General features: G+C 32.2%; 3 protein-coding genes across 8 annotated transcripts in view; 2 read left to right on the top strand and 1 right to left on the bottom strand.

The window, feature by feature from the left end:
- Positions 1–1,572: 1,572 nt before the first annotated feature.
- Positions 1,573–4,512, bottom strand: LOC125052956 (rRNA methyltransferase 3, mitochondrial). The gene is made up of 5 exons (XM_047654065.1): positions 4,032–4,512; positions 3,685–3,932; positions 3,057–3,212; positions 2,458–2,746; positions 1,573–1,780 (listed from the first exon to the last, which is right to left on the bottom strand). The coding sequence occupies exons 1-5, from the start codon at positions 4,475–4,477 to the stop codon at positions 1,612–1,614; spliced, it is 1,308 nt and encodes a 435-aa protein (XP_047510021.1). The 5' UTR covers positions 4,478–4,512; the 3' UTR covers positions 1,573–1,611.
- Positions 4,513–5,311: 799 nt separating this feature from the next.
- LOC125052955 (protein kintoun) lies at positions 5,312–10,876 on the top strand. The gene is made up of 3 exons (XM_047654063.1): positions 5,312–7,442; positions 7,526–7,643; positions 8,545–10,876. The coding sequence occupies exons 1-3, from the start codon at positions 5,452–5,454 to the stop codon at positions 8,887–8,889; spliced, it is 2,454 nt and encodes an 817-aa protein (XP_047510019.1). The 5' UTR covers positions 5,312–5,451; the 3' UTR covers positions 8,890–10,876.
- A 3,771-nt stretch (positions 10,877–14,647) lies between these two features.
- The window catches only part of LOC125053188 (potassium voltage-gated channel subfamily H member 8-like), a 76,682-nt gene continuing 67,976 nt past the window's right edge, over positions 14,648–23,353 (top strand). For all 6 annotated transcript variants that reach the window (XM_047654429.1, XM_047654428.1, XM_047654427.1 and 3 more), the window contains exon 1: positions 14,648–14,791. The gene's annotated coding sequence lies outside the window, so the exon portion shown is untranslated. The remainder of the gene's footprint in view (positions 14,792–23,353) is intronic.

Below are 23,353 nucleotides of genomic sequence, written 5' to 3'. Positions count from 1 at the left end.
AGTATATGTGAAACTTGTAACATTGTCTTCGCAAAGACTCTTCACATAAAATACATACATCAAGACATAAATATAATACTTAGAAGTAATATAGGTGAAAAGGCAGCCTTACAGGCGCGGTTATTTCAAAAGTAACAATGACCAATGTTCTATGGTTTCTTTTAATTAATGTCATTTATTTAACTAATGTTCGTAACTATATACTACGTTTAAGGTTATTGTAGTTTACGCGATCATTATATTACATAGAAAATATTTATTACTACTGAATTTCAAAATGATTTTACTAACAAGATTATGTTATTTTATTACAAACTTCAGAGCTGTGTTTAGTAAATAACACCAGTTACAAAAAAAATTATATTCTAGATTGAATCGTTTATTATATAGAAACGTGTTCACTTCTGTAATTTGATGTGTATTTGATGCGAAAAGTCTAGATTCTCGGTAAAAGAAAAGTAATAGTCCCAACAAAGACGGATTAAGGACATGGGATCGCATTAGATCCATCAGAATTTCTGGTGCGGTATAGGTACACTACATTTTGATAGTGGGTAGAAGATGGGCGTACCTTCTCCTAATTTTCCTATTTTTCTACCGCATATAAATTTCGTTTCGGTGCGGAGATACTGATAAGCATATCTGTTTTTGTTACATTTTCATTATCTTATAAAGATTTGAAAGATTATTATCGAATAAATTCAGTATTTTGACAATGAGTAATATAAGTAAGAACTTCGAAAAAGACAAATCAATAGATTGATTTTATTTACCAACAGGCAGCTAGGTTATACTAGTCAAATTTAATTGTAATGGTCTCTGCTGATAATCAGAAAGCTTACCACATATCTTTAAGAGCAATTTTAATGACTTCAGTCAATTGGCGGGCCTTGATATTTCCGAACGTAACGAAACACATTTATTAATATAACAGGTTGCAAACGGGTGTGTTACCTGACGTTAAGTGGTTCCGCAACCCTTAAAAACCCGCCCGCCGCCATTGCCAAAAGGCTCGCAAGTGCGTTACCGGCCTTTTAAGAATTGGAACGCCCCTATTCTTGAAGGACCTTAAGTCGAATTGGTTCGAAAATACTTCAGTGGGCAGCTGGTTCCACATAGTGATTGAAATGAGCTTACTACAATATCTGTCAATGTCGGTTTAACTTAGAAATAAGAGGTACGAAAACTAAATTAATAAATCGGGAGCGCTATTAAAGTCACTTTAGAAGTTTAAAATATTCATATCCTATGCTTTAGGCCTAACATTTTGTGTAAATAATTGAAATAATTACTACGAGTGAGCAGTTACTTCAAATAAATGTGATCAGACCAAGAAAAATAATTAGGCTTTTTGGAGTCGATAAAAAGTCTTCTCTTTCAGGTCACGCCATATCAGTCACGAAAAACCAGTAGCGCTACATTTTAGGTCTGGGACTCAGATTTCTGTATCTGTTTCGTAATCATTTGGTTTTTTTTCTAATAGGCTAGGATGTGATCAGGCTTTTGTGCCTGACATACGCCGTCTAATTTTCCAGAGAGTTCAGTCACAAAGGGATAAATAAAACAGACACATATAATTTAATATTTATGCAACTACATAATAAAAACAACTCAGTTTTTTAAAGAGTTCTCCTTTTCAAGTTTGGTCTTCGTCCATGCTTGTAAAAATTGCTTTCTGATTTCAAATGCTATTACCGCGGTTGCCATTCCTGTGTTAAGACTATCTACTCCTTTTTGTAATGGAATATTTAATCTTAGACCGTCTTTTTCTAATGCAAATCTGTAATAATATATTGACATTATATGCAAAAATATAGGCTAAGTGATTAAATGCGTAACCCTGAGTATGGGCTATTATTATATGATATTATGATAAAATCTAAACAAATTATTGTTTTAATCGATTAGTATGCCTAAAAAAAATAATCATTCATAATTTCGAGAACCCGCCAAAACGCTTTTCTAGACAAGATGGCGTCGCACCAGTCCCAACGACTCTTTAAAGACGTAAACAAACTTCAAGATTTGTATGTATGAATAATAATTCTTAAATTACACAAATATTATATTTCGATCAAAACCAGTCTCCGCCAAAATTTTACTCCAAGATAGTATCAGGATTAGACAGAACACAAATTATTTGACTTATCTGAGACTGTTGTGTCACGTGACTATCGTATAAAAATAAATATTTTGTTAATTATGAATTTTTTGATAAATTGATGATGTAAATAAAAGTAATTTAACTCAATAACGCTTTTTAAATTGTTGTTTAAGACAGGCTGCCCTCAATAACATGTCCTTCCTTCCACAGTCCTAAGTGTGATTCAATAAACTGAAAGGATTATCATTGAAACAGATTTTCTGCTTCTAATAATGCAGAAATCAATATCACTGAAATCCAAGTTAAGAAACAATGCAAATTTAATGTTTTAATTTAGTTTCCACTCCAATTACCTGTAGCTATCTTCACTAATCCCTTCAGTCTCACCGCCAATCACAAGTGTGATATGATTTAAATTTGAGAATTCCACCCCATAATATGGCAACAATGGTATTTGTGACATCAAACTATTATCTGTGTCTGAATCGCTGTCAGCAACATTACTGTCAGCTACAAATATTGAAGTATTGGGATTGAGAATGTTCGGAACATCCTCCCAAACTACTGAAGTGTGAATTGGTTGTCGAAAATGTGCACCAGCAGCACTTCTTATAACTTTTGGATCCCACAGATCAACACATCCTGGAAAAATAATTTAATAATAAGTTGGAGGTCGTCTCTTTTGTTAATTAATTTTTTTAAGATCATCAAAGACTCCCCACAAAAGCATGTGTCAATTAAAACCTTTAAATATTTTAAATCAGATCTGAAAGTTCAGAACCTAGTATACATAAAAAGCAAAATCTGATGACAGTATCACAAATGATTTAAATTGTTTAAATAATTAATGAATATTTCTATTGATTAAGGCAACGTATGACCTTACCACCTTTAATTTAAAAAGATTAAAAATATCAGATGAAAATAGATTTTAATTTAATATACTTGTTACCTTTTGTCAAAAGTACACTTTCACAGCCTGCTCCCACTGCTGCCCTCAGGATAGCACCAAGGTTACCAGGAACTCTTATATTATCACAAATAAATGTCATTGGCAATGGTCTTGATTTGGGCTTTACATTTTCAATACTTGGCATTTCAAATACCCCTAAAAAAAGGGAGAAAGGGTAATAAATTTTACATTTTAAATAGTTATAAAATATAATATTTGATTGAGAGATTGAGGACTCATGCAAACATATAATTCTATTAAACAATGTCATTATATATTAAGGTATTGTGACGTGTGCTGAAACGGATCTCTAATGAAATATAAAAGATGCCATTAAAACATATCTTGAAAAAACAACAAGTTGGTTCATTTATTCAGTTACTTAAGGGACCTTCTATCTTAAGTCATTACATAATTAGCTATACATTAATTATTAAAAACCTTTGTTTTAAATCAATTACATTAATTTAATTTACTACTAATCAAAAAAAGCCCAGGCAACTCTTCTATATTTAGTGTAAAAGCTTATTTACAAATAAGTACCAGTGAAAACTTGACAAAACAATTATTATTAAATTTGTTTTACATTATTTTATGTAAAATAATGTAAAGAGTAATAAAATTTTACCGAATATCCCTGGTGGTGTCTCAACATCTGACCATTTCTCTATCTCTTTGTATGATATTTTATATATCTCTACTCCTGTATTTGGTAAAAATGGATGTAAAGCACTTAAGTCCTTTGTTTGACTAAATATAACATACTTCAATTTGCAATTAGCTTCTAGTCCATCTACAATTAAGCGCCATCCCTCAACAAGCATTTGATTTGTGCGAACTCTTTCTTTTTTAGATTTTAACTTAACTAATAGAGAACTGAAACAATTAATGTAATAAGTATGTAATTGGTAAGATTTTAAAAACTCATGACAGTAGAATCAGAACTGGCATAGTTATATTACTATAGAACTTTACCTTATTCTGCTATCATTTTCTTTTAACTTCTCATACATTATTTCTCCATTATCATCAAATACTTTTTTTTGGTTAAGATAAAAATTTCTCTGTTTGAGTTTATTCTCTTTTTTCTTTCTAATATCTTCTGATACTTTTATAGGTAACTGAGGAGTACTACTGTTTTCTTGCTGTGTCAAATTATCTGAATTTTCTTGTTTTGCCAAATGTTTTTGTTGTTTTTGGTGTGTATTGTTCAGGTTGGTATTTACAGTTTTCGTTTGCAACTTTGTAGACCCAAGTTCTATAATTTTTTCCTTTTTTAGCGTGACATTTTCTTTATTTTCAAATGGTAGAAGGACTTTAGCAGGCTTTCTATGCATCCATCTGCAATATAACCTAGCAGAACTTATACTAACATTGGAAACTTTTAAAGTTCTAAACAGACCGAAAATATTTGCAGACATAATGATACCAAAACTGATAGATTTATAATTATTTAGTAAATCACTAGTAAGTGAATTTATTATCCGTATTCAGATTTCAGTTACATGATAAACTTAAACAAAATTTATAGTATGTATTTACTATTTAGGGATGTGACGATCGACATTCGACACAATACTCGAAACGATCCGAGTGGTAGATCAATTTCACTCACCAACTATCTGTATACGATATAACTTATCTAAATACTGATTTTTTAATTTTAGTTATTATAAATATAAACTTTAGTGTAAACGAAAATAATTAAGGAAACTTTAATTGAAAAGTGGAATCTTTCATCCTACATCATAGTCTGATATTGAAGAGTAGCAGGTTTCAAATACTTTACAGTACCAAATACTTTACAAAATAACCTAAAAAGTTTTTAACATTAAATTAACCACACAACACTTTATTATTTTAAACATATTTCAAATACTATACAGTATATTTTTAATTTGATGCAATGTTTTTAGATCGAGCTTTTGAAAATCGGATCAACCTAAAAAAACTATCCCTATTCAACATAGTTTGAATAGGGATGGTTCATGGAAGTATGATGAAGTAGGAGTACGAGTAACATAAACTTGAAATCATATTTTAATGCTGAAGTCTGAACCCACAGATTACTTTATTTTTGTTTAATAGAAAACAACACATGTGCAGAAAATGTTCAGTTCGTTTAAATAATTTTTCAGTAAGTTATATTTCTAGTAAATTTGTTGCTATATTTTAGAGGGTTTAAATCATACATTTTATAAAATCTAGTGAATTTTTTTACACAGTGTGTCTAAACAAAGACAATAAACAGCTGATATTTTACAAACGGCAACACTGTATATGAAAAATCAAAAACAATACATTGAACTTCGAAGTCAGCTGAATCGTGGACTATTTATTTATTATATTTGCGTGTTGATGTTTTATTTATAAACTGAAACAAACACTAAACAAAATGGCAACAGGCGTAAAACCTCGTGATGAAGAATCTAAGCTTACGAGAGCCGATCTTGATATCTTACAAGACGCCATGAAACATAAGAAGTTTCGAGATTTGTTTGCCGAATATTGTGAAGAGATACGTGACCCGGCGAATCAAGCGGTTTATCAAAAAGAAATGACCCAGCTAGAAAAGGAACGAGGTTATGACGTTACTTTTATCAATCCAAAAGGAGGTTATGTGATTAAAACAAGCGTAGCAGGTGATCGGAAAGCTTTTATTAATATCTGTAGCAACGAAAATATCGATAAACCTTCGTGCAAAGTTCAAGATATTAATGGACAAAAAGGTATGAGCTGGCAACTCCCATATTCTCTTATTCCGCCAAGGGAAGATTATAATAACAAAAAGGAAAGATGTGTTATTTATGACGTTGTTTTCCATCCCGATACATTACGCATGGCCGAGGTTAACAAGCGTTTCCGGGATCTTGTAAATAAAACTGCATTTGAGGGTCTTCAGAAATCATATGAAATCCACTTAGATATTAATAATATACGTTTTCCGAAGTCCTATTACAAGGGTATGTCTGTACCTGCAGTAATCAGGAAAGAAGACCCCGATTATAAACCTACTGAAGAGACAGAGAATAGTGAAGCAGATCCTGAAGGCTTAGAAAAACTATATCCCCAACATAATTATTCGCATGATAATAATAAAAATGAATCTAATACACCCAGTGAAAAGATGAAGTCTGTAAAATCTACCAATATTGATTTCACCCATACCAGTGGCAATGGATATACAGTACCAAAATATACAATTAAACAACAGAAAAATGTTGATTTCCAAGAATACACTTACAGCAAAGATAGTAAACAGTACACAGCAATTCCCAGTTATATTATTGTGGAAATTAACTTACCCTTGCTCTCATCTACAAAAGACTGCATTTTAGATGTAAAAGAAAGAGACTTAAACCTGATTTCAGAGAAACCATCAAAATATAAACTTGATATTAAACTTCCTTATACTGTTAATGAAGACAGTGGTAAAGCACAATTTGATCAAACTAAACATCTATTAATAGTTACATTACCAGTGGTTAGAAGGACTTCTAAGAACAGTGATAAAATAGATAGTGGTGTCGAAAGTGAAGAGTTGTCAGGGTCCCATAGCGAGGAGGAGGGTAAAGAGGAGAGTAAAGATTTAATAGTGGAGTTAAATGCTTCTTCAATCATTATGACATCTGAACCAGATAACCATCACCATGAAAATGACTTTCTTCTGCCAAACATTGGCTATATTCTTCCTACATACACTTACAATGTGTTAGATGATATAGTGGCTTTTACATTTCATGTTAAAAACACTGATCCGGCATCAGTGGAAGTTAAAAATATTGATAATATTATCGAAATCAAGTTTACCTCCATGGGTTCTGGATTTGTTCCAGTTCATTATGCTGCCATTCTGTCATTTTGCAATGACATTAAATTCAATGATGCTATTGGCGAGGCATGGGACAATAATGTTATCTTACAATTAGAAGTTGCAGGCAATGTGCCTACTGAATTTGAAATTGGTTTGAGCAAAGAATCTATGACAAAGGAGTATTTAGATGTCTCTAAAATTAAGGCAACTAAAACTGAAGTATGCGAAATCTTGCCCAAGATTCCTGAAGATAGTGTTGCACCTGTAGTTGAAGTTACAAACTTTGGCATTGAAACCAATATACTTTTATCAAGTTCTAATCAAAAAGAATATGAAGATGATGAAACTATGAAAGAAACTGATATAACCTGGATTGAAACTGAAAAACCCTGTGAAAATGGGGCAAAACCTATTTTAAGGAAACCTATTACAATGATGAGAAGTTATTCTGAATCAAGTTATGGAGATGTTGCATCATCCATGGATTACATAAGTTCTGACTGTGTCCCAGAAGAGTCAAGCTTAAAAAAGACTGTTAGGTTTAATAATGTTATTTCAAGACAATTTTACAGGTATTTTTTATTAAAAAAAATCTAATACATTATTGTTTCATAGCTATAATTATTAGTTATTAATAAAAAATACATTATTTTAGATATAATTCCTCTATAGAAGGCCAAAAAAAGAAAAATCAACGGAAAAAAAGTAAAAAGCGTAACCAAGAAAGAAGAAAAAGTGAGAGTGAAGCTGAAGATGATTCTTCAAACCATCAGGTAAAACATAACAATATCAACTTGTTTATATTTTGTTAATTTTATCAGGATACATTAGATAAAAAGCAACATTTTAAAGATTAAAAGAAATTTTTCCTAGATAAATTGTTAATTAGATCAATAACACCTGTAAATTTTTCCATAGCAAACAACAAGTAAATATTGTCTCAATTTTCCATTATCATGTTATGCCTAATTATGTAACGGATATGCGAAACATGTTTACAATCTCATTGCCATGGTCAATATTATGAATACTAATTGCTAGTTTATGGATGTTGGCCAATATGATGAAATAAGCGCGAAATTTAAACCACTTATAACACTGTATAGTAAATATTGTGAATCATCATAAAAACGAATGCTTGATAATATTCTATCAAGCATTAGTTTTTATGATATTATGTATATTGTATACATATATGATATTAGATATGATAATTAAGACATTTAAAATATATTAATTGCCGCATTGGTTTTGTAAGCATGTTCGTTGTTATATCATCACGTCTCGAGTTAAAATTTATTTCAGAAAAACAATTCTATAGTAGCTCTGAGAACATTGACGGCTCGTGTATTTTATAAACACGTAAAACTGTCAGTCCTTTATTATCAAACAAATCGGTACTTAGGATACTGCCTTTGAACACACACTGCCAGAAGGCTCGTGAGTGTGTTGCCGGCCTTTTAGGAATCGCACCTCTTGTGCTATTCACATCATAATTTTAATGTATAATATTGTTAAGATAAATGAGTATGACTGAACATATTGAATGTGGTATCGCTTACACAGGATATTATGATAATTATGTAGGTTATGTGTTAATAATGTATTTTAACACGTCTGCAGTAACGTTCATACATAAATTTTTGACTAAAGATATTTTTTATTATTTTCCAGTCTAAGCCCCGTCTGAAGTCAGCCATGAAAGAGCGTCGCGACAGCGGACTAGCAGACACTTCGGACGCCGAAGGTAACAAGAACATGTCTGACATTGACATGTACAATTCTGCCACCGAAACAGATGAAAATTGTAACGGAAACGAATCTACTTCCGAGGAATTTTACAAAAAAATTAATATAACGTCCCAACGAGAAAATAATGTTAAGAAGATGTCTAAAAAGGGTAAGCGCCTCGATGATGTCAAGCATAATACAGAATTATATGATCCTGACAAATTGAACAAGGGTCAGTACTTGGAGGTGAAGTTTAAGAATGATCTCATATTTGATTTAGACATGTAATGTCATTTTAATTTTTAGAAGAGCTGTATTGAGTTTTATTTAGTCCAGTTTGTAAGCGCACATTAGAAATGACGCAGCGGGTTTTCTTTTTTCATACTGTGCGCTGCTAATGTTTTATATTTCCCTGATTATTATGTTCCTTTAAACCTAGTGTTTTCTTGTTATTGTAGAAGTTTATGACAATGGTTAAGAATCAAATGCTTTTAAAAAACCCAGTGAATATTTTAAATTTTTTACGAATATTAGAAACTTCTTTTTAAAAATGGCACGGTGTGCAAGTCATATGTCAATTATCAAGCTCAGTGAATTTTACCATAGATGTCATTTAGCTGTTAATCGGAACCCAATGATAAAAGGAATTTGTTTTTTCTTAATTTTACTTGTGAAATGAACTGTTTTAAAATAAACATTCGTAAATGTTATCAATCATTAAAAATGTTATCTGCAAGAGTTTGACCCAAATATACGATTATAGTTGTATAATATTATTATGTTTATCAGATAATTGCGTAGATAAACTTCCGTTTAAGAAATTGTTTGTATTATTGATACTTTAATACAAAAATATTATTATCTTTTTAACACTTATGGCCCTATAAAATGTACTCAAAAGATATTGCGTGTGGTAATGAAAAAAAATCACCATATTAAGAGCGGGCATTAACGTAAATCACTCATCAAAGATTTGATTTTATCTAAGTGTGTGATGTTTGAATTCAAAACAGTAAAAAAGTGTGAACAACACTTCACTATAATTTGAATGGTTAAAAAAAATCACAAAGTCATCTCTATTTTTGTCTAATTTCGTTTTTATTCAATCGTGGCTAGTATTTTGAAGCCAAAAGCTTATTACATTATTACATCATATTACTTTGGTCAAGCTAAAGCGATAGTTAAATATTGTAAAGTTTACGAGTTATTTAATTAAAAAGCGAATGGCGCTTTCTTCATTTTTGTTCCATGAAATACTGTATCGTCCGTCTCATGTCACGCGATCTTTGGCCATTTGTTTGTTTCAGACGAGAACACTATTTCTTTGCGCCAGCGCTCGACATAATATTATACATTTCCATAATAAAATAAATACCATTACTAAAAACTAAACTAACAGTCTTGCACATTTATTTTATTGTAAGAATATGTTATACGTAATTATTCAATTGAAACTAAATATTTAATTTTATTTGTATTAAATGCCGTAAATATCGTAAAATTGTGCAATAGATTAGTTAATGCCCTGTTCAGCTTTGACAATTACAGGCACGCATTACGCTAACCGCATAATAATATTTTATCTATGTAATTGTATTACACATACTGTACAAAATGCCCTAAAGATGCGCGACCGTTGCGCCGCGATGATTGTATTTGTCACTAAAGCGGCAAGGTCACGCGGGTGAAATAAAAAAAATTACTAGCTTTAGAAGCGTTCTCAAACGTCCTGTTAGCCTAGATATGGCATAAGACAATTTCTGCTTTCAAAGCTGTTCCTAGCAGCAGAGCTTATGATCTTCTAATGGACTACGACATGGATTAATAATAATGCATTGAGTTCCTTTTTTAAATATATGAATTTTGAAAACCATAAATAATAAAATTACGTTAAGTTGTCATAATTTGACAAGTGTCAAACTTATTTTGAAGCTGTATTGTAATCTTTTTATTCGTGAATCATGCTCATTGTAGACAATATATCAAACGACAGGAATGATTATAGTACAAACTAGGTGTAAATTTGCAACATAGCCTTAAGATAAGCAGATTTTGTAATGGGTTTCATCTATCTATCTATTCGATAAAACTGTTGTCATAATACTTGCATTTAATTAACTTTAGTCGAATGTATTAAGCCCGCCACTACATTATCATTTATATAATTTGTAATTTTGCTATCCAACGCACTCGTGGTAGTGTATTGGCGGCGTTAGTTACGTGTTTGTAACTTTAATTGTGATGTTTATGATTTTAAATAGATTTATTAAACTTGTATTGATGTTTAATTTATTTCCTTTGACTTTAAGATATCATAAGATAGAATAGTGGCAGTAAATAATAGAGGACATGTTCCATAGAATCTAAAAAAAAAATTGAATCTTTGTCTTGTAACTGAGCTCAAATGTGCAACATGTTCTGAGTATGAGACCAAACCGTCGAATGTTTTTTTATGCGTTTCATAAGGCATTTTTGCCACCACTACTATACTATTCGACTGGGGGGTCCTTCCAAGAAAAGAGCGTACCAATTCTTAAAAGGCCGGCAACGCACGTGCGAGCCTTCTGGCATTGTGAGTGTCCATGGGCGGCGGTATCACTTAACATCGGGTGATCGTCCTGCCCGTTTGCCCGCTGTTATATTAAAAAAACTAATGATAGTTTAAGGTGTATATTATACTTTGTGTTTTAAAACCACTTGTCTACCACTAAATACTAAGTTCGCATCAGGTAGACACAGGGTCGGATTTAGAGGTCTAGAGGCTTCGGGTACAGCCGGCCTCCACAAAGGAATGGTGGCCAGGGGCCCCAAATTATTTTTTAAATAAAATTAATAACTTTTTCTGTCGAGTTTTTCAATAAATAATTTATTGTGAAAACAAGTAGATTAAAAAAATATATCTGTCACCGTAAAATTGTAAACACCGTTAGATTGTAATCTATCTCGCGAGATTATAAACTGTCGAAAGATTGTGAACCTCAACGAACTGCTTATAATTTAACGTATTATTATTCGGTAGTTATATGAAATTGTTGGAAAGTAAAATTAATCTGTAACTGACCAAAGAAGTTTGAATGATAACTAAGTTAGTGTAGTACAATCTACCGAATAATAATACGTTAAATTGTAAGCAGTAAGCTGGGGTTCACAATCTTTCGACAGTTTATAATCTCGCGAGATAGATTACAATCTAACGGTGTTTACAATTTTACGTTAACATATATACTACAGTTATTGTAATACAACATGTTTTCAACGTGAATTGAATGCATTTAACTTAGCAGCATACATGGACAGCGGGAGACTTTCAACAGAAATGTTGAATTGTTGAGTTTTGGACTTCGTAACTGTGGTTAATCCTTGACAACAACCTTTCTTTTCAATATTTATATAGTAGGCCCCCAGACATCCAAATCTGACAATGGTACACGTTACATTTTATATAGGTAAATATTATATTTAATATCAAGAATTAATTGTTTCCGTTCACATTGTATACCAGACTAATAACATAATTTATATTTATTGGATATTTTATATGGCATTGAAAAGAAAATCCAATATCATTTAATAAGTTGAATGAAACCAAGGAAATGGGTATAATTAGGTTGAGGAAAAGTAAAGAAGCCTTCGAAAGATAAATTGTCGGTAGGTACATTTCATTATAGAATTTACCAATTTAGAGATTTATTGCAAGTAACAAGTGAACAACTGCCATCGCCATGTGTGGACCCTTGTGGCTGAAATTTTGCAAGGGGTCTTCTATCCGGTCGAGCACAACGGCGTACGGGAAATTGGTTTCTCTGTAAACGTATAAATTGCCCTTTTCCATGATACGCCCAATTTGAGCAACTTTTATGTATCGGTGGGGCATGAAACTGTCAGGAATCGACAAAGAAAAGATGTAGAACAAATTATTTTTACCCATTTGCGTTGAGAAAAAAATGCCATGGTCCGGGAAAAGTTAACATTTCCAAGAAAATCTTCCATACATTTTCAATGGGACAAGAACTGCCTCCAAGTTTCTCTATCCATGGCTTGGCTTTCTTCACCTTTTTGTTCTTCCCATGTAGTTGTCTTAAAAGTCAAGTCTATAAATCTTTTATCTTTTGCATCTTACTATATGCCTCGGCCGCTTCTGTTTTAAGAATAGGTGAATCTGACAATGTGTCGGCTTGCATCGCCGCTGCGTGAGCTGCGAAGCTTCATTTGACCAACTTGTAAGAATCGGAGTAATAAAAAACGTAGCGGGGTCGACGTAAGATTTGCGTCATTAAATTTAGCCCTAGTAAAATTTCAGAGAATTCTTTATTCATTTTCTATGGTACAAGTATTGTTCTTAAAGTTACATCTATTATTTTTAACGAGTTTCACTTCTTCCCGTCCCCCATTTGGCGGGCTGCGTGTAGCCCAGCGCACCAATACCCTTGTTATAAGGACATTGCCGAGAGCGGCAAGCGTTCGACAGAGTATTTTAAGGCATTTTATCCTTTCACGCGTATTGCAATTAAGGATGATGGCCTTTACAATGGGATATAGTTTATTTTAAAATATGGATTTATATCCCGACATCCTATCATTCATAGGGAATTCGATTTATGTCCCTAATTCATATAGTATGTGGCATCAAACTCTTAATCCTCCTTATAAATTAATAGGTATTTCTTTTGGGAAATTCTCGCCCTCTTTTAGGAAATATGGCCCTTTACTCCTTACAAAGAACATTACAACAAACCGCACAACTAGTATAAATCTAATAGTAAACCGTGCGATGACCCACATTTCAGTAATTTATTTTCTATCAAGACAAACGTAATTTTATATACAGAATTACTTACTCTTGGATCTATTCCACTAATTTTATTGTTTCTGATTGATATAGCAATATTACGTCTTTAAGTCACGAGCTATCTGCATGCGTTAATATTTCGTACTACGCTTTATTGCTGTCACGCGAGCAAAGCGAGCTCGGATAATACCTGTCAGAAAACATAAACGGAAGTTATAGTTGATCGTATTTTACGGCGCACAAAAATCACCTGCTCCTACAATTTTATGGTCGTTTTATTGAACAACAGATGCACTTTGTTCTACTGACTTATATGATTTGTTTTGTTTCAATTTGTGCCCATTTTTGTGAAACGTTTTCAAAGCTTTATAAATTCAATTTGTTAGCTGTGTTCAAAAAGTTAGAGTTGTATTAAATATACAATAATTTACTGTATTTTTTTTAATCTATCTGTTTTTCTTTAATAATAATTTTCTTTATAGACTATACGATTGTGCCTGATACGGACTTAGACGTTCACTAACAATGTGTACCTTCTTCAGAAAACTTGGAATAACTTTGTTAATTGTGCTCACGAAAGAATATACATTGGTACACAGTCGGGTCTCAAACGCGTCATGCGTTCTCGTGCCAGGTCTCGGCTTCCCACGCTGCAACCTCTCAAACCTCACCCAAAACCTGTAGCGTCAATGGATACTTATTATTACATTCTTGTTTTTCCTTTCTGTCACTTTCGATTAACATTTTAAAGAAAAAAAATATTACTACTTTTATTTAAATTAGATTTCCTTACAACGTAATTACTAAGATAGATAGATTATAGATATAGACATATGATTTTTTATAATTATTATAACTTACTTTAATTAATCATTCATCTTATTCATATTGAATTGACTTATTATAACTTTGCCAACTTTACACATAAGAATAAAGATGTAAGAAGAACACACGCAAATGACATGTAAAGTTTTTCTTTATATTAAGTTTATGGTAATTAAAATACCTTCTATATGTATTCTTTTACAAGTGAGAATAGATAATAATTTAAGACGAGTATTATAGGTGTTAGAGCGTCTAAAATTGAGAGGCCTAGTGCCTCTAGAAACGATAATGAGGATGTAAATTCGCATTTAGGAAGTATGGGTTGAGGGGGACAAAGGTGGCCCGGGGAACCTGTAGCGTCGCGTATCTGTTGCGCCCGCCCGCCCTACCGCCGCCCCTACGAGTGTAGCGGCAAGCAGTGTTTGCCCCGCACCGCGCGTAGCTGCACGTCCGTACTGCTACGCACGAACGCACCACGTGTGAGCTTTGTGATTTACAATCAAAATGATCGTGAAAGTGATTTAATGTACACGTGAATTTTAAACTAATTTTGGAAACTTTTTGGATTCATTTAAGGTATGTCTTTTAATAGGATAATGACAAGCATTATCTCAACAAAGGATATTATTGAATGAAAATGGTCTTTTTGTATTAAGCTATTGAAATCTTTAAATTTGAATAGGTCTTTACAAAATATGTCTTAAGTTGCTTGGATCGTAAATTTTTCTTTTCAATTAGCGGATAAAGCTCTGTCGTTTTAGTAAGTTGCTCATTTGGAAATGAAATATATTTAGAATTCTGGAGTGATTTCACGTGGCTACTATTTTTTATCTTGCTACCTGTGTATTATTTCTGATTCATTACGAAATAAATTGGTTTTTTACCTTATTAACATCAATGTTACGTTAATTACATATGTTTTTATACAGCGCAGATTTTTTGATAATTCGTTAACTAATTAAAAATCTTCCCTGCACACTAAACTGCAATATTAAGGCATGATACGGATCCTCAATGACTTTATTATACTACAATATGCATAATTTTACTAGGTATATACAGAACTATTTTCATGAGAATATTTGTACGGCAGAAACGGCAATAAACTATCACGCATTTAGTTATTTTGTGTTGTAAACTAATTTAATTGCCAAATAATTAGAATGTAACGTTAACAAACATACTTAGAAACTTTCATTAAGAGTTAACTGTTCTGTTCAGTTAATATTTGAATAATTGTAAAAATGTTCACCAAGAATCCAATCAGAAGCTAATAAAAATGCCTTATGCTTCCTTAAATCACTTGTTTATTCACCAGGGAACCTTTTTATTAAGATATACTATAAGGGAATCCAACAGTTTGTAGTCTGAGTACATTCCAGTAAGTCGGAGTCATGTTTAGTTTGAAATCTCGACTCTGAATCTTACCCAACGGCTTATCCTATCAGATATTTTGATGTAGTGAACAGTTAAATCAGGAAAATATCTTTAGATAGTGAAAATGTTCACTATAAAAAGATATTTTGCAACAGAACTGATAAGATTTTTTACACATTTCTTAATTAAAACGGCTATAAAGCATTGGATATTAAACTCAGATCCATTATCATTAATTGCGATCAACAATGTTTAAATTCTCGAAACGTTCGTACAATTGAACAAATCCCAAATGATTATACTGAAGTAAATTTATCGAAAGCGGGAATTATCGATGCTATCTCCGATCAATACAGATAACATATGATTCCGTAGCGTGAAATCTTTTTAAACACCTGTATCTAATCGTAAAAAACATTAATTTAAAACAGGATTGGAAACCGTTAGCGATAGTTGTTTGGACAATAAAGTGAAGTGATTAGGGGATCGGGGGTGAACTGATGTCCGATAGAGGCTGCGCTACATCGATCCTGTCCCCGCGGCCGGCCTCGGGCGGTCTCAGGGAGTGCATACAATATACGCGTGCATATTTGACCATGCTATTGACATGGTTCAATAGTTTCAATCTTCAAGAGTAAATTCGGTTACGAATAATATAAACATAAAAATAATTTGTCCGCCTACACTATTACGTATGAAGAAAATACTTAGTTGATAGTCAGAGAAATTATCGATGAATTGTGAGGCAACGGATATTTCAAAGCATTAATGATATTTTTTTGTATAAAAAGAAGTGCACTCTGTACGTCATACGTTTCTATATCAGAAAAACAGGTCAAATACACGTCTTTTTTATATCCTGCCCTCGAAAGTAGGGGATATGGGCCTCCACCCACACCAGAATCTCGGCTATTGAGAGACTGGAGCTATCCACTAGAAGCACCTCGGAAGGAAGTAGGAAATACTCTACAAGGCCTATCTACTCCGGGGTCGCTCTCTGATCCTACCGAGGCTTCTAACACTCCAAAACAACTCAACATGTATATTTATTTTTATTAACTTCTTCACTAATTGTAAATATTACATATATATTGTATACTAGCCGTTCCCTGCCACGCTTTGCTGTGGCACATTGTGATTGAATGGTTGAGAAATGGTAAACAAAACAAAAAATTAAAAACATTAAAAAGATATAAACAATCCTTGATGCGGATTATATATCATGCTAAAATTTCAGCTCTATCGGTGCAGAACTTTTTGAGTTTTTGAAGCGTACACAAACTAACATAACATTTATATATAAAAATAGATATTATACACATGGTTGTAAAGTACATACACTTGTTTGCTATAAGCTAAATGTAAGACTTTTTGAGCCTTCAAGGCCACAATTGCTGGTTGACGGGATAACGTGTCATACATTGAGATAACAGTTGTTTAATGTGTCTTAAATGGGCTTATAGGACTTACCATAATTAACATATCTGCATAGAATGATTTCATTCAGTGGTAAATATACATTTTAGAAGATTGATGGTTTCGATACCCCTCCGTCAGATAAGTGGGGATCTCTTATTTAAACCCTAATCTATGCGTTTAGTCTAATCTAAAATAATTATGCCTTTTTTATTATTTCCATATCCTTTATTTCCATTTCAAATGTTGTTAGTATTTACGTATAGCTAAATGTTAGTCGCCTGTGGATATGGACCCTATTAGTATTTCCTGCATAAGCCTACTTACTTTTGGGCCTGCCAATTCTTCTATTCCCGGATGGTCCCTTATTATGTAATTGAAGGATTATGAAATTATATAATTTATTTAACATTACAGCCAGGTTTCTTGATGTATAATGTCTTGTAATACTCTGTATTTGAGAGTGTGAGAGAGTTTTGGATTTTTGAAAGTGAAACACTTTTATATAATATATTTCAACGACTACTACTACACACAAATATGTTGTACAGCCATCTATATCTACTAATTAATTATTTATAGTATTACTAGGTAATGTATTTACGTAAAAACTATATTAATAGGTACCTACATACTTATAACTCAAACTCAAAATATCTTTATTCATATAGTTACCTATATGAATAAAGATATTTTGAGTACAAGTTCACTTATGAACGTCAAAAAATAAGTTAATTTAATTGTTAATTTACATTTACTACCAGTTCGCAAGTCAAGGGCGTAGAGCGGGCAAGAAGAACTGGCAAGAAACTTTCCGCCACTCTTTTTAATCGCTAAGTTTTGAGTCATACAAATCGTTTGAACTGGAGCAAATAGCCGTATATTTGTATAGATACTATTGTAATACTAAGAGAATCCCAATACAAATATATAAATACTTTCGCCACAATTACAAACTGGTTAATATTTATTTACATTACACTACACGTCGTGTAGAAATATTTACGGAGGCCTTAGAATAGTAAATCAAGCTATTCCACAACGTCTGGAAAAGCGGAAAATTGTTGAGGCTACAATAGACTTTACGGTCATATACGTTTATTTTATCTAGATTATTTACGATGAGTATTTGAAATTAATTTTTCTCTTTCGTGTGCTTTGAAAGCTTTAAGATTTATTAAAAATTTTGTGAAGCTGAAAGTAACAATGTAACGACATACACATATTCCTCCACTCTCTTTTATCTGTGGACATGTCTTAGGAATTGATTCGTTAAATAATTCGTCTCAGCTGCGAGCTGGTTTTAAAGTATTGGATCTTGATTTATAACGAAAATTGGAATGTTAAAAGTGTTATACTAGTTTGTTTATATAAAAGATGTTATGATTATGTATATTCCGTGTGCATTGATATTATTATATCTTTTAAAAATAGTATATTTAAAGTAGGATTCGCCTCTTCTATTTTCCCGGATTTTGTGATTTAGTGGACGCATTTGTTGGGTTGAAAATAAAGCAGTTCTTTTTTATAAATAAATAAACAAAACTTTATTCGTGACAGGTTATGACTAAATTGATCTAACGCTAGTAACCACAATATTCAGCCCCTGTGTTGTGGGTAAATAGATTCAAAAATATTCCGTGGTACATGATGAATGTATTTTTTAGAAGTGAATCGTGAATCTATGAGGATGTGACTGGGTGTGTGTGCGTATAAGACACTATACTTGAGAGTGTAGTTTGTGGATTCAGTTTCCGTACTTAGACTCTCAATAGGTCCGTTGTGCGTATATTTGAGAGTGTGTCTGAGAGTTGTTATAAGCTTGCGCTGTGTCTGTGTTACTTTTGTGAAGAATCATGCCGAAATATGTAGTAAGGTCTCAGTAGAATCGAAATCCAATTCGGCTTGCATAATTTTTATGCGTTTTATGAGTTTATATCTGGATAGTTTGACTATCTCAAAATCCATAGACTGGGAGATTTTATAGAATACTAGCAGACTCGGCCAAGCGTTGCTGTGACTAAGGATTTTGTTATATGTATTACATAGTAGTAAACTATTTAAGGGAATCGGTAGGATAACACCAGTCATGAGGAGCACCATGCTTTTTTTGGTGGTTATGCCATCAAATTGTAGCTTATGTGAAACGTTGGTACTTTCAACACAGCGCCATCTGTTAGAACTGTGACTGTCAAATAATTATTAAATAATATTGCTGGTATAAATTAAGTAAGCCCATCTTTTAAGTAAGATCAAACTGCACACGGTGTGCAAATTTTATTGAATTCGGTTAAGTAGTTTAGGAGTCCATAGCGGACAAACAACGTGACACGTAATTTATATATATTAAAATTATATGTAAGTAATTCCTTGGTTATTACTGTTATTAGAATTCACGAAACTAAAGATAAATAAAACAGAAAAATGTTATTTACATAATAAAAAACAAAACTTTGAATTTTGCAAACCTCACAAATGAAACAGCAAAACTATGTCCGTCTCTTTTTATTTAATGTTAGAAATTTCATAACAATAAATTGATGTTTTAGTAAACTGTTCCTCAAAGGTAACATTTATTAAGAAACAATTATACTCTGGCCACATTCGTACTTTTATTATCAGACGTATGAGAAATGAAATGTTTTGAAAACAATTTTATAATTCTTCGCTTACCGGTTGAACGGTCTCGGACGAAACAAAGGAATGTAGAAAATATTTCTATCACACTTCTAAGGATAAATGATGCGCAATATTTAATAGACATAAACACTTTGAACTTTATGAAACTCGATAATTAACGAGTTCGTTCCCTGTTTAACTTATTTCAAAACATTTGGTTTTGAAACTATTGTCTGATTTATTAATTAAAATCCCACAGGGATTTTGTGTTGCGTGCATGTAGAATGCTTTTTAGGATATAAGCTACGTATTTTTATCAACAGCTAATAAATAGAATTAGAGGGCATATTACTTATTAAATTTATTTGTTAGTAACATAATCATCGTGACGTAATTATATGACTTCAAAAATTGTATTAGGTCATTCCTACACGTTTTTTACAGGCGGAACTCATACCACAAACGCAGTTATTGGTTATGAAATTCTAAATGTTCTATACATCTAGGTATAGAAGACGCTGATAGACTAAATATTTGATATTTTTAGCAACTGTTTCAAAGTCAGTCAATCTTCACTGTATTTATCAACGATTTCCTTCGGACTACATTCAATTATAATTTACAATATAACACCAATTTCCGCCTCGCCTTCCGTTGAACTTTATAAATTGTAGCGATCATCGACAAATGTACGAATATAAACTCTACTTCAAATGTCTAAGACATTAAAAAATACATATCGAAATGAAAAAGTTCTGCACCTGAGTTGTGTATTTATTTCTTATCATTCTACATTTAATCTTGTAAATAATTACTTAATAAAAACCAATTTTAACTTAATTCTAACGGTATGATCGTTATGAAATAGAGAGTTCTTTTGTCTATGGACGTATCACCTGTCGTATCACTGCGACGTCCGTCGCACTTTTTACCGCGCACCACCACTATGTGGAACCACCTATTCACTGAAGTATTTGCCAACCAATTCGACTTAGGGTGCTTCAAGATAAGTTTCATAAAAGGTACCCTACCATAGCCTAATGGATGAAGTTAGCGTCCACATGCCACTTCGACAAGGCTAAATATAATCGTAACCCGTTGGTGCGTAAAAGCGTCAACTATTACCCCTTCCTGATAGAAAAGGCCAGATCCGGATGATCTTCTTTCAAATCTTAAAAGGGCGGCAAATGGCAATCCTTAACATCAGCTGAGGTACTGTACATCAGCTAAGGTACTGTATTGTATTCCCACGTCAATTATCATAAATGTTCAGAGACAATAAAGTTTGGCCGTCATAGCAATTGGTCTAAAGAATTTTTTACAGTATCCAATACAGAAGATTTGTTCCTAAAATTTCCTATTTAATCAATGTAAACAAATCAACCCGGCGATTCTAAAGGTTTGTATAAAACATCTTAGAGAATAACAATTGTAAACTCAAACTGAATTTCACAAATGTTTTGAGTCTCTATTCAAAACAGTCGTGGGCCAAGATTTATCGAATCCCTTTGTACAATTTAGTTCTGTTTGCTAACCGCAAATTAGAACGCTGATCATTCTCAGTGGGTGCTTAACCACTTTTGTATTGCTGAAAGTCAATTTAAAGAAATTAAATGTTGCATATTTATGCCGCCTGTGGCTTAGTGGTTAAAGAAATCGGTGTTTAACCCATGGGATAAAAATAATAATTGTCTCAGGTTAGGTATGGATTTTTTATTAAATAAAATAAATTTGCACAGTTCTTATTTTTAACTAACGTTATATATTAAATTACTTAACTGGCTTTTATATCACATATTCCACAATGAAAATAAATCTTTTATATTGCACGTCCTTACAATCTTGACTTGACAGTTGACTAATATTTTAGCCGCCATTTTTAACACAGACTATGTACTTAAATTTAACAGATCACATACACCACAGACAAAATAATATGAATTATATTAAGAAACTGATCAATTCGAAGATAAATTACCCACGTTCGGTCTAGCTATAACTAGTGAGCAATTATTTGACTTGGGTAATTCATTTGTCTGCGGCGACGCGGGATTTTGCTTTTAAGTAACGTCATAAACAAGATACGGCGATATTACATTAAATGATTAAGCTCAGGGAAGTACAAACAAATTGCTTTATTGTGAAGTCAGCGGGAACGCGAGCGGAGGAATTTAAAGCTATTTTCGTTTTATTGAAATACTTTTGATAAGCCTTAGTCGACAATAGCACGCTCAATATAAATCAAGAAAGTTGGACGAGGTAAGTTTTTAAAACACATTCATTCTTATCTTAGCAAATAAGATCTATTTGAAGATATAGAGATTTGCTATTTTGAGTGGAACGTAAGAAATTCCACTCCGTCGGAACTTGACAACGTACGAAAATTCGAATATGTCTACAACTAATGGGTGACAGTTGGACGTTTTTGCTGGTCACTTCTGCTGGCTTTCCCCATTAATTTTAATGATATGTTTTTATTATTAAGTTTATCCACTGCGCGAATTCAAGTTTGTTGGCCTAGTGGCTTCAGCGCTTCTAACTTTTTCGCTTCAACGCAAAACATCGTGAGGAAACCGGCTTGCCTTAGACCTAAAAAGTCGATGGTGTGTGTCAGGCACAGATGGCAGATCACCTATTAGCCGATTAGATTGAAAAATGATTATAAAACAGATACAGAAATCTGAGGGCCAGACCTAAAAAGGTTATAGCGCCACTGGTCTTTATTTTTTTGTTTGTTTTGACTGTTTGTTTAATTTTTGTATGTATTAAATAAAATATATACTTGTATATAGTAAATTTTGTTAATTTATAAATATTACACTGGAAATATAATTTTATCTTAAGAGGTAAACCTCAATTCGATCTGTACGTTTTCCTACCGGTTTCTGATACCTAAGAACTAACAATATTTTTCCAATGTTGGGAAATGCCTTTCGTACATTTCTACGACGAGACTGCATTATTCATATTGCCAAGGTGTCTAGCATATCCTGGCCTAGGATAAAATTTTCCACATTTAATAATTTTCCACACTAAAAACGAATAAAATGTTTCAATAACAAAACTGTAAAACCGAACCGATTTTTCTATTCTCGTCACATTTATCGACATTTCGCATATTTTATTCCCAAGAAGTAAACCAATTAATGAAGAATGAGTCAAGGCGACCAGTTGTATTTTCCAGATTTTGGCAATTTGCCCACCCACGTACACTCCTGAATAATTGATACAATATCCACGAAAATATCAACAGTTTCCAATTTAATTCAAAAATTATAAATGTCAACAGAAACATTTTAGAATTTGAATTTTAATATTTTCTTCATGAAATATATTTTGTCATAAAATTATGTTCAGACTCCGTAAATATAAAGATAAATCCTCTTAGTAATGATATAGGTTGCTGATTAATTTTATACGATTTTTAAACTTCGAATATACAGTATTTATCTTTTTAGAATTCCTTTTTTAAAATTTTCTTCATGAAATATATTTTGTCATAAAATTATGTTCAGACTCCGTAAATATAAAGATAAATGCTCTTAGTAATGATATAGGTTGCTGATTAATTTCATACGATTTTTAAACTTCGATTATACAGAACTTATCTTTTTAGAATTCGTTTTTTAAAATTTTCTTCATGAAATATATTTTATCATAAAATCCATAAGACTTTTAATCTTCGACCATACACAATCAAGTTGTCCTGTAATTTATTGTAATTTA

Source organism: Pieris napi, chromosome 10 (assembly GCF_905475465.1).
Source record: "Pieris napi chromosome 10, ilPieNapi1.2, whole genome shotgun sequence".
Lineage (NCBI taxonomy): Eukaryota > Metazoa > Arthropoda > Insecta > Lepidoptera > Pieridae > Pieris > Pieris napi.
This window is presented reverse-complemented; position numbering and strand designations above follow the sequence as displayed.